The sequence below is a fragment of the Petaurus breviceps genome, unplaced genomic scaffold (genome assembly GCF_028583685.1).
Source record: "Petaurus breviceps papuanus isolate PSGF00001 unplaced genomic scaffold, PetGlider_PUasm1.0 490, whole genome shotgun sequence".
NCBI lineage: Eukaryota > Metazoa > Chordata > Mammalia > Diprotodontia > Petauridae > Petaurus > Petaurus breviceps.
Window position 1 is genome coordinate 15574846 of NW_027186352.1, and position 12118 is coordinate 15586963.

A 12118-nucleotide genomic window follows, 5' to 3' on the forward strand; every position below is an offset into this window, starting at 1 on the left:
CTGCTGCTGCTGCTGCTGCTGCTGCTGCTGCTGCTGCTGCTGCTGCTGCTGCTGCTTCCACTTACCCCCTGCTGCCACTTGAGGCTTACCTGCTCCCTTCTCTCCTGTGTTCTCTCTTCTTCCTCCTGGTTAACTCTCCTTTTACTTTCACCCATCCCCCCATCTCAAGCCACATAATATTTCTTTGCCCAAGGAGATAAGAGAAAAAGTCTCCAAATCCCAGAATGAGGAAGCTTGGTCTAAGCTACTTTTCTCCCCCCCAAAAGGAATATAGAGTAGTTGGAATCTCATTTTCGTGGTGGTCTTGGAAGAGACACTCAATAAATATTTTATACAGTCTTCCCAAGTACCAGCCTAGTGTTAAATGGTGGAGGTGTAAAGACAAAGCAAGGCAATCCCTGGCCTCTGGTAGTTTACTTTTGTAATCTCCATGCTTATCGCTTGGTGACCGAAGAGTTCATCCCAGCCCCCAAGAAGCTGTGGAAATTAGAGTCCTGGGATTACAAAACAAAATGGAGCATGAAGAAATGCAAACATTTTTGAAGGTCTAATGATGTCCCATGTTAAGTGGGATCTTGTTAATTCCATCCTTATAAAGGGGCTTATTTCCTCCAGTCTTGTTGGTTCCTACTGTTTCAGTCTGGTTTTTCAAAGACCCAGTATGGCCCACAGCGAGGATTCAGCTGGAATTGTCATCCCTGGTAGGCTTATCAAAAGTTTACAATCTGATGTTGGCATCTGTAAACCGGTTCCCCAGTGATGAGGAGCTTTCTTCTAAATCTGTGTGGAGGTTGCCTTTTCATGGACATGTGTGCACTTTTACTCCTAATCATTTCCAACAGGGATTTCCCAGAGGGCATCTGTAGAGTTCTAGCATAGCCTAGTGGCCTCAGCTCAAAACTGTAAGTCAGGAAGCCTGGCTGCCAACAAGAAGTCAATGGGAGATTTCTTTTGCTGTCTTTTGGGTCTCACCAGCCCTCTGAAGCCCATCTCCATGCCAGTCTCCACCAGCAGAGGAGAGCTTTCCAACGCTCATTTTTTTTCTTATTTCCGATGACTTTTAAACATTTCTGAAGGACCCAATCATGGGACAGTTAGAAGAAAACGCATGTGCAGTCATACAGTCATATAGTTATTACTCTTTATCTAGAGAGGGAAGTCAGTTCATTTAAGACATTCTTTAGAAAGAATAGGATGCAATTAGGCAGTAACGTTTTCATAATGAATTATATTTTCTTGTATAAAAAAGAGCCTTGAGGTGAATGGGGAGAGCACTGGGCTAAATAGCAAAATTCAATTTCAGACTCTGCTAGTAACTAGCTGAGAGACTAAGGATGAGTCATTTCACTTCTCTGGGACTCAGTTTCCCCAAATGTAAAATGTAGCATTGGGAGAGTAGAAGCTCTCTATTGTTCTTCCTAGCTCTTCTGCTTCCGTCTCAGTCCTACATAACAACATCAGCCCGTTTGACATTTGATTCTCAAAATTCTTTTAAGTTTAAACAAGGTATTAGGAGAATTATTGGATCCAAGAAAAAAAGCCTCATCTCCCATCTCCACTCCTTTGCCCAGGCTGTGCCCCATGCCTTAAATGGTTTCCTTCCTTGTCTCTTCTTTTTAGGATTCCTAGCTTCCATCAAGACCTAACTCAAAGCTCTCTTTTTACATCAAGGCTTTCCTAGTTCCCATGGTAATGGTGCCTTCCCCTCTCAGGTGACCTTCCTTCCATTCTTTGTGCATCTAAGATGTACCTAGTTATTTTATACATGGTTATCCCCATTAGAATGGAAACTCCTTGAGACCAAGTCTTTCTTTGTGTGTCCAGTGATTAGAAAACAGTTCCTGCAAATCGTAAGCACTTAATAAGTGTCAGTTGACTGTTTTCCCCACCACCACCAAAATGCAGTTTTCTGTAATATCGTGAATGATGTTTACACAAGCAGCAGCCTAGCCTGGGGAATAGAGGGCCAGGCTTAAGGGTCCAGAAACACTACATTCCATCTTGTGGCTGACACGCAGTGTCCTTGTGACTCTGCAAAAATCACTTACCCTCTCTGAAGCTCAGTTTCCTCACCTATCAAGTGAGAGTGACAATCCCTACCTCCCATGGTGATCTTGGAGACCAAATGAGAACATACAGGTAGATAGATGGCTTCATACTTTAAATCTCTCTACAAACCTCAGCTGGCACAGCTTTCCCCCTTTCATTCAGGGGAGACAATTGCTAATGTGGTTTACAAATTTACAAAGAGGAAACTTTACAACTTAAAATGAGAGAATGCTCATTTCCCTAGACCCTCCCCCTCCCCTCTTCCATTAGAAACTTATGGTCAGGTTTACTCAGCAAAGATGCTTTCCTGGGGAGCTGAAATCTGGCGGCAGCAGCCACAAGCATCCTGCAGCGTTCCTGTGAGCCACTGGGAGCCTCTAATTTAGCTGGTCCTCGCTTCGGTGCACTAATAACTGTCATTAGGACACAGGGGAATGAAATCAGCCTCCCCCAGGGCTGTGGGCTGCACTGGCAGAGCATACCTCACTCACCCTCTGGGAGAATTGGATTTGCCAGCTCTCCAGAGAGAACAAAGGACTTTAGCAAAGCCACTTGCAGCAAGCTGAGTAGGCCAGTGTTGGAAGAACCCATCTTCCATCTTCCTGGCTACTCGAGCTGAAAGCACTCTATCCCTCCTCAAATATCCCCAGATGCCTTTGAGCTCCCCATCGCCCCTGCCTCTGGTGACACTGACTTGTGTGACTAGCAGAATGAAACTCCTTGGGACCAGGGACTGTGCCCTCCAGGGAATAAGAGGATACCCAGTGCTTGTACGCATGTGTGCAAAATCAGTGACATGGTCCTAGCACCGTCACTGCCCCAATGATCTTGTGTGTATCTAGTATACAGTTTTGTACATGGATGTGTCTGTGTATGTGCTGTCTGCCTCTATAAAATGTGGGTTCCTGCAGGGAGAGGTGGGAGCATTACTTTCTTTTTTGTAGCCCTCGCTAGACTTAGCACAGGGCCTGGCAAACAGTAAGTGTTTAATAAATATCTGATGACAGACTGACCCAGCATGGAGTACATGTGAACAAAATTCACGTATCAGCTCACACAATATGTAACAGAAGATGGCGATTGTGTTGAACTTTTATAAGAACTATATGAATATTTTAATCATTAGTTTTTCAATGTTATTTTATAAGTTACTAGCATCTATATATCTGCAGTTATTAAGGAGGAAAACTTCACTAAGACTTTTGGGACTTTATACACATACATACACACATAAACATACATATATGTGTGTCTGTGTATATTTGCACACACACATATTATACAAGAGACAGCTTAGCATCATGTATAAAAAGTTGGCCTTGAAGGCAAACACACTTGGCTTCCTCCCATCCCACACCCACGGGCTGTGTTACCTTGGGCCAGGTACATCCCCTCTCAGTGTTCCCACACTCTGGGCTGCAGGAGAGCATTTGCCTCCTTGCTGTGGCAAACACTCCTGGGAGCTGCTTTTACATCAATGAAGTGGCAATCAGGCCAGGGAGGGCCTGTCTGCGGCCACCCTGGGCTTCTTAAAAGCGGTTTTCCTAAGTTGCACACCCTGCTGTGAGCAGAACAGTCAAAATCATTTCAAAACAGAAGTTTTATCTAGTAACAGAATGTAATTTCCCAAGATCTTATTTGCATAAAAGTCTCTTTCAAATGATTCCTTTCCGTAGACAAATACATTTACCTACAGAAAAGCTTTTGTTAACTTAATACTTCTTATGAGGATTTTAAAGTCCATTTTTCTCCTAAGAAACTACCTCACAGGATCTTTGTGGGAATGCAGAGAGAATGTGAGAGAAGGGAGTAGTTTGCAAACCCTAGAGATATCAACATCTCTGTCTGAAATGTACTATTATTATCACACACATGCATATAATGGACTATTATTATTTAAATATTCATATTTGAACCTGATGTGTATCTGAAATATGCTATTGATAAATGCATATACACTTATGCTTCAGTATATTATATGCATACATAATGTGTAAATATATGTGTGAATTCGTATATATAAATATACACACACACATGCAATCTCATATTAACTATCTGTATTCATACATAAAGTCTTCTAGGAGCGGCTGGTGGCATAGAACATAGGTCACTGGGCCTCTCCTCGGTGGGGGGACTTGCTTCACCCGGGATTTCCCCATGCCCAGCAGAGGGCTGATCCCAATCTCCATCCCTAGATGACTGTGCTTCTCCTTCTGGGGCTGCTTTCCTTACCCTTGTCCTTTCGTTTCTTCAGCTCCTTCAAGCACTTGATCGGAGGCTTGGACGACGTTTCTAACAAGGCCTATGAAGATGCAGAGGCCAAAGCAAAGTAAGTCAGCACTCATCTTGATCTCATCTAACATTGGCGGGTAATCACAAGACATTAGGAATGTAATTTGTCAAAATTATGAAAAACAGCCTTTCTGACTGAGAGGAATAAATTAGGAAAATAACCCTGCTGAGCACCCCAGGGAGCCATGAAGAAGGAAGAAACAACAATATACAGGCTATGGTAAATATTAGTGTGACTGATAAATTAGTGAGAGCCTCGCTCCATGAGCAGCGGCTATGAATATTGATGAGGTGGTGAGTATGCACACACATACATGTGTGTTTGTATGTGTGTGCACATGTATGTGTGTATATACATATATATTTTATCAGGAAGGGAAAATGATTTCTCTAAAATCAAATATAAATAGTACAAAGCAAATTAAATAAAATACTTCATCCTAGGAAAAGTACTTTCAGAAATTATGATGCATGAGTTGGTAAATTATCCTATAAAGATTCGTAACTTCTAGAGAAAATCTTTTCTTCCACATGAGTATTTTCAAAGTCCTTATTTTACATGGTGCCGTCACAGTACGATTAGCCATTTCCAGAATGAATGGACAAGGTAGGTGAACATCCACATGGTCATTAGGTAACTAGAGACATATATGAATAGATAGAGACAGAGACAGAGATAGAGGAGATGAGAGAGAATGAGAGAGATACAGAGAAACATTGGTAGATACATATCAATCAGATACATATAGACAGCAGTAGATGATTGATAGGTACAAACATAGATACATACATACTAAGTCAAAATAGATTTTATCTAGCCTTCCTAAACTCTTATGGATAATTAGTTTAAGATGAAAACCTATTTCATTTTCCTAACTTAACAATAACTAGATTTAACTGGAAGCAATTTGGCTTTTTGTAAAAGAAAGTCATCTTTTTTCTTTAATGATAAGGTTTGGATTCTCTGAAAGACCCACACAAGGTTCTTGACCATGTGATTTTAAACAGACGTGACAAAAGCCAACAAACCAGTCGTCCCAGTCAAAACTTCCATCACATCATTCAACTCAGGCATCGAATGCCATGTAACCCAGACATCAGGAGGATTGACTGATTTTTAAAACCCACTCTTTGGTCTTTTCACTAGCTGGTAGAGAAGCCTTAGTTCAAAGCCAGAATTATTTCTGCTCTGGGAATGGAAGAATTTCTGTTGCCTTGCCCCAAGAATTTGTGACATATGGGAATACATTTCAGAAGAAAAGAGGACTAAAACCAATGTCGTTAAGGGAGGAGTTAATCAATTTTTAAAAGGCTTTATCATATGTACATAGGCATATATGCACCTACAAAGAGCTAAGCTTCTGTTTGCAAACAGCAGCAACAGCATTGTTTTATATTTGAACAAGAAAGAGTACTGACTGTTGGGAATGAGGCCATTTTCTCCTATATAAGTGAGTCAGAATTTCCTCAGTAAAATATTTTGGATGATTTGGAAGCCAAATTTTAGGGATTTGTTGAGATCACTATCTTGATTTCACTTGGGGTTTTCACATTGGAAGAGATTACTAGGAAATAATTGTTCAGATGGCAAAAAGAAATCCAAAAGGGAGATTTGAAAATCACATTATCAACCTTTTTTAAATTACTTCCTTTCATTAGAACCTAATGTGAGAGAGTGCCTGGGTCTCTGTGGAAGACACAGATGACAAATATCACATGATGATAGTTTTCTTTTTCCAACTTTATCCATTTTAGTTTGAAGATGACTTTAGACCATTTTGTCTGTCTTTTTCTAATTTCATTTGTTTATTTTTACTGATATTATCTTTTCTTGCTCTCCTGTATAAAAATTATAATTCCCAGTGGATTTCACTTTAAGTAATTCCTGGTGGAAAACACTGACTTAAGGCTTTGTGACTGTTTTCATTCTATCCCCCTTCTGTGTCTTGCTGTGGGTGCTTTGCTTTGCTGGGTTCCTAGCAGAGAACCTAAAAGAGACAGCTAAGGTACTTTGGTGGATACAGAACCCTGGATCAGAAAGGTCTGAGTTCAAATTCAGCCTTACACACCTACCAGCAGTGTGAGCCAAGATACATCATTTCACTTGTTATACTTTCTTTATTTTGATAATGGTGCTTAATAACAGCAGCTTCCTCCTAAGGCTGTTTGGAGATAACAAATGAGATAATATTTTTAAAGTACTTTGTAAACCTTGAGATACTACCTACATGCTAGGGTTTTTTTTCTTATGTTTAATTTTTTATTTAAATATGCAAATAATAAATAAATAATAAGCTAGGGTATTATTTTTTCTACTCTGATTTACTTTTTTTCCTTCTTTAACCTTGCAAATAGTCTTTATATTTTCTTGTAATTAAATTGATAAATGTCTACTAGCAGCTCTACTGATTTTTCTTTTAAATCACACCATTTTTGAAACCATGGAAATAATGTAGGCTCCACAGAAGGAACAACAAATGTGTTCATCTACTTCTCCTAAGGTTAACCCTGACTGTGATGTAGAAGATAGACTTGGGATTAGGGATATCTCCTCTAATGTGTAGCATTTAAAAAGGTTTAAGAGACATAATTTCTGGGTAATTTAATCATTTTATTAATAAGGCTAGCATGTTAGTAATAAAGTGATGGTCACTTGGCCATCTCTCTCTTAGACCAAAGACCCTCATGTTGATGTGATCACAGTTTTTATGCCCTTCAAAGGGCAGGTGTTCCCCAGGTTGGCAATCAATTCTGATTGGTTATCCTGAAATTTGATTATGTCATGTACTTCTTAAGTTACTCCCAGGCTGTGGGCAATCTATTCAGAAAATTTATCCCCTCTCCAACCTGAGTAGAACGTGATAACTACTCCCTCTGGGTAGGGTCTGGATAGAGAAGAAGGTTAGCTCAATCTTCAGAGACTGCGATCTTGAAATGAGTATCTAAGAAAAAGAGGAAATCAGAATCCCCCCAAATCATAGGTTATTAACAATAATTTCTCTCAGATACTGACTGTGTGATGCTGGACAAATCGCTTAATCTCTGTGGTCCTCAGGACACTCGCTAGAACTTATCTACTGGTTGTGCTTGGCTTTGGTGGCAGTTCTGCAAACTGACAAAGTTAGGGAACCTTCTAAGAATCATGCAATGTTTTAATACTTGATACAGCGTAAAACATGAAGCCAAATTAAATTCCGATTGTAAATTACATATCCCAGTATCACATCAATGAACTCAGGCTGACAACAGTTTTGTGCCTGTTCACTGCTGAAAATAATTGTGTGTGTGCTTGCGCGAGCGCTGAGGGGGGGCGTGGGGGGCAAGTTAAATAGATGGTATCTAAATTTGTTAGAAGAGAAGCAGTTTATGAGTTAATTTAAGATAAAGGCATAATACTCTGACTTAGGCTAACTCAATATGGAAAAATCAAGGTTTTCCAAATAAAAATATTAATTAGGTGATTATTCTTTTTTAATTTTTAGGAACACTCATCATTCCTTCATAAATAAGTCAGTATTCTCTTAAACAGCCAACTATCCTTTTGTCCTTACATGGGATTTCTAATTACCCATAACTTTCAGTACTCATGCTCAACCTATGGTGACTCTGGTCACACTGTGTGGAATTTGAGGTTGTTTCCTCACCTGGAAAATAAGCATCTTGTTTCCAAGAAATGCCTCTCAGGGTTGTTCTGAAGAAAACGCTTTATAAATCTTAAAGTACTGTAGAAATGTAAGTTAGTGTTTCTTGTTGTTAAAATATTTCCCTTGTAGAAATTTAGATAAAGCAGTAAATGGACCCCTTTGAGCCCTTGTTTATATGAATCTAAATTCATATCTCATGAGATCAAATTCTAGTCAATATTGACTGTATTTTCCTTTGCCTGAAAAATGTGTAGTTTGTTGTTCAGTCCTATCTAATTCTTTCCCATTTAGGGTTTTCTTGACAAAGATTCTGGATTGATTTGCCATGTCCTTCTCCAATTCATTTTACAGATAAGGAAACTGAAGCAAAAAGGTTTAAGTGACTTGCCCAGGGTCACTTAGGAAGTGTCTGAGGTCATATTTGAACTCTGGAAGATGAGTCTTTTCTAGCACCATGCCTGGCACTCTATTCACTGAGCCACCTAGGCTGCTGCCCCGAAAATAATCATTTAATTAGATGAAATCAGTTGAAATAAGGGTAGGCAAAAAAAAAAAGAGAGAGAGAGAGAGAGAGAGAGAGAGAGTCAGAAATCAGCTGGCTTAGCCCATTGCTATTACCTGATGTATTAGTTCTCTGGATATATGCACCATCCCCTGCAGGTCAGCAGGGCGCTTGAAGGAGGCTCATGAAAACAGAACAAACTGAATGCATCAGTTTGGGACAGTTTGGGTGTAATCCAAGCATCCTACTTGTACGGAAGTTATGGTGCATAAAACTTATCAAGTCCCTACGGGAAAACTGCTTTTTTTTTTTTTTTTTTGGAAGCCTTAGCCAGAACTTTACCCGGGAGGCCATCCCGCCTTTGTATCTTCTGGCTATGATTTAGTGTAATTCAGCTCCAAGCAACTCTGAGCCGCTGCCTAAAATGGGAAACAAAGATGTGGTGTGCTCCCTGCCCTGAAGGAGTTTGTAGTCCAGGAGGTATTTGCAAAATTTGACTCGCATCAGCATTTATTAAAAGCCTACCACGCGGGCAACACCGAGCTGAGCTGGGTTGTCATGCTAATTTCAGCTGGGAGCTGAGTCCCGGAACTGAAGCTCCCCGAAATGAGGTGAATTCCTCCCCTAGGGGAGAAGCTAACTGTACCACGGCTTCATTAGTCAGCCAAGCAAGTTCACAATGTACTCTTCTGCCATGCGGGCTGTCAGGCATCTCTGCCCTTCTAACTCTTGAGAGCACGTCGCCCACCCCGCGGTTTCCTAGGCTATTCTGGGCTTTCCCAGGATCAGAAAGCATAGGGAGAGCAGCCTGCTGCCTGCCCGGGACTATAACTGGACCCGTGTTAATTATAAAAAGGGGGTGGGGAGGCCAGGTGGCTCAGCCAGTAAAAGTCGGGATGACCTGGGATCGAATCCCGGCTCAGACACTTAGCACCCACCCAGAAACACCTGGCCGTGTAACCTCAGCAAGTTACTTAACCCCAATTGCTTTAAAAAATAAATAAAATTTTTAAAAGGGAAAATTTCCTAAATTCCGTGTCACTACCCACAAACTCCCATCCCTCCCTCCCCCTTCCCCCCCCCCCCCCCTTAGATTAGAAACTCCTTGAAAGCTGTGAATACTCTGGGATTTGGAGAGAGGGAGGGAGGGAGGGAGAGAAGGAGAGAGACAGAGACAGGGAGAGAGACAGACACAGAGACTCAGAGAGAGAAGAGTCATAGAGACAGAGACTCAGAGAGACAGTCATAGAGACAGAGACAGGGAGAGAAACACAGAGACTCAGAGAGAGAAGAGTCATAGAGACAGACTCAGAGAGACAGTCATAGAGACAGAGAGATAGAGAAACACACAGATAAAGACAGAGGAGGATTTAGGAGGAGGATCAGATCCTACAATTTCATAAACATCTAGAAAATTCAGGCTGTGGAAATCCCCTCCAACAATGTAGATCACAGATTACTGACCCTGATATGATTTATTGTCTGAGAGATCCGCCTAGGGCACCAAGTGGTTAAGGAAATCCCCGGATGTTACACAGCTGGTATCTGAAGTCTGGTATCTGAGGTCAGACTTGAAGACACCAGGGCTCTGATCTCCAAGGCCAGCCCTCTTTAATAGCTAATGATAAAGATGATGGTTATAACAGCCCAAAACAATAATAGCTCGCTTTTATGGAGTGCTTTGAGGTTTACACAGAGTTTTTAAATTTTATTCCATTTCATCCTCACAACTAGGCGTGGAAGGTAGTTGTTCTTAATATCGTTATTTTAAAGATGAGGAGACTGAAGTAGATGTGTGATTTGCCCAAAGTCACATAGGTAGTAAATGTCTGAGGCTGGATTTGAACTCCCGTCTCTCTGACTCCAGGGCTCAGGCAGTAGTCATTGTACCACCATCAACTATGCCCCATTGCCTTTCACTTGGAATAATCTCAGGAATCAAAATTTAGAGCTAGTTGGGACTTCAGAGGTTTTACAATCCAACCACTTCATGTTACAGAAGAGGAAAGTGAGTTCCACAGAGATTTAATAACTTCCCCAGGGACTCACAGATCATAGCATAAAAGAAATTTGAACTCGGGTCCTTTGATTGCAAATCCAGGACTATTCACACTGTGCCAAATTGACTAAATATTTGTAAGGTAGGATAGGATAAGAATAGAATAGTATGGCCTGAGATTGGCATGGGGTGGCATGGTATGGGATAGCATGAGATAGAGAATGGACTGTCACTCAGACCTGGCAGAGCAGACTTACTAAAAAGTTGTCTCCACTATGCTCCGACTATCTCTTCCCCCCCCCCCCCATAAAAAGTTAGCCTTGTCCTCCAGCACAATTTACATGTATCTATGACTCAAATGTAAAAGATAGGTTTTACGTTTCTGAAAACTTCCTGGGTCCTAAGAAGAATGTCAGAGAGGGAATAACTGGAATCTTTCCATTTATTAGACATTTAGAATGAACCCCATTAAGGCTTTATTTGGAAAATCCATGACCTCTTGGCAAAAGTAGGGCTGTTTCTGTGGATTCCTGATAACAGAATGATTCTGAAAAGGATTCACCATCTGTGGCAATGAAACCAGTAAGGATAAGCAGAGTCATTTTGAGTCTCTTACTGAAACTGCTCAAGAGATGAACCCTAAAATTTGGCTTAACTGGAAATAATTGTTTGGGTTGTTTCTTAGGACAGTGTTATGAGCGATATGGGAGACCTGGTGCTGGACCACCCAGCATGGCACTACTGAATCAAAGAAGGCTCTGTGCCTTATGACTGAAGCAGAATTTCAGTAGCTCAAAGGAAACATGAGATACACAAATTTAGAGACATCTCCACTCCAAATGTTCATAGGGACTGTTTGTGCCTGACAGCTTTTTGGGCTCATATTGATCTGATCCACACAGCTGGACACACAGTACCTTGACACCAACATAGTAATGTCATTTTGGTCAAGAAAGAAGGACAATTATTAACCAACCAACCAATCATAGAACCTCAGAGCTGGAAGGCATTTCAGAGGTGTTACTTAGTTTAACACAAACCTGAACAAAATCCCCATCAATGGCATTCCTGACAAGTGGGCACTGATCCTTTGCTTTGAGATCTCCAATAAGGGGGAGCGCCATGCCACATTTCCCCTGGGATATCTCTGATTATTAAGATGTGTGTTCTTATATCAAACCTAAATTTGCCTTTTGGAAATGGTGTATCTGTGTTCATAAATGAATGTGTGTTTTTGGTCTAGACCTGGGCTTTCACTGGTTCAACATAAAACCCCTTCAAATGAACAAGTGATACAACTAATTCTTCCATCTAGAGCAAAGTGGAATCATCTTTGAGACTCAGTTTCCTTACATTTAAAATGAGGAGTTCGGAACAAATTACCTTAAGAACTATGACACTACGATCCTTTATGTTTTATGAGCCTTAAAGCCTTATAGAAACATCATCTGTGATTGGATGCTCTCAGATGGTAACAACATTGGGTAATAGTTCACATTCATAAGAATTTATATAATAGCACACACTACATATATACATAACCCTTTAAATGGTGGAGAAAGCTATAGATAGGTAGGTAGATGATAGATAGATAGATAGATAGATAGATAGATAGATAGATAGATAGAT

At 40.7% G+C, this 12118-nt stretch overlaps 1 protein-coding gene across 2 annotated transcripts in view; it reads left to right on the plus strand.

Moving 5' to 3' along the window:
• PRKG1 (protein kinase cGMP-dependent 1) overlaps positions 1-12118 on the plus strand; it is a 1429727-nt gene that overhangs the window by 1286649 nt on the left and 130960 nt on the right. For both annotated transcript variants that reach the window (XM_069101811.1, XM_069101810.1), the window contains exon 9: positions 4307-4381. In XM_069101811.1, coding sequence (XP_068957912.1) covers positions 4307-4381 — 75 coding nt within the window. The remainder of the gene's footprint in view (positions 1-4306; positions 4382-12118) is intronic.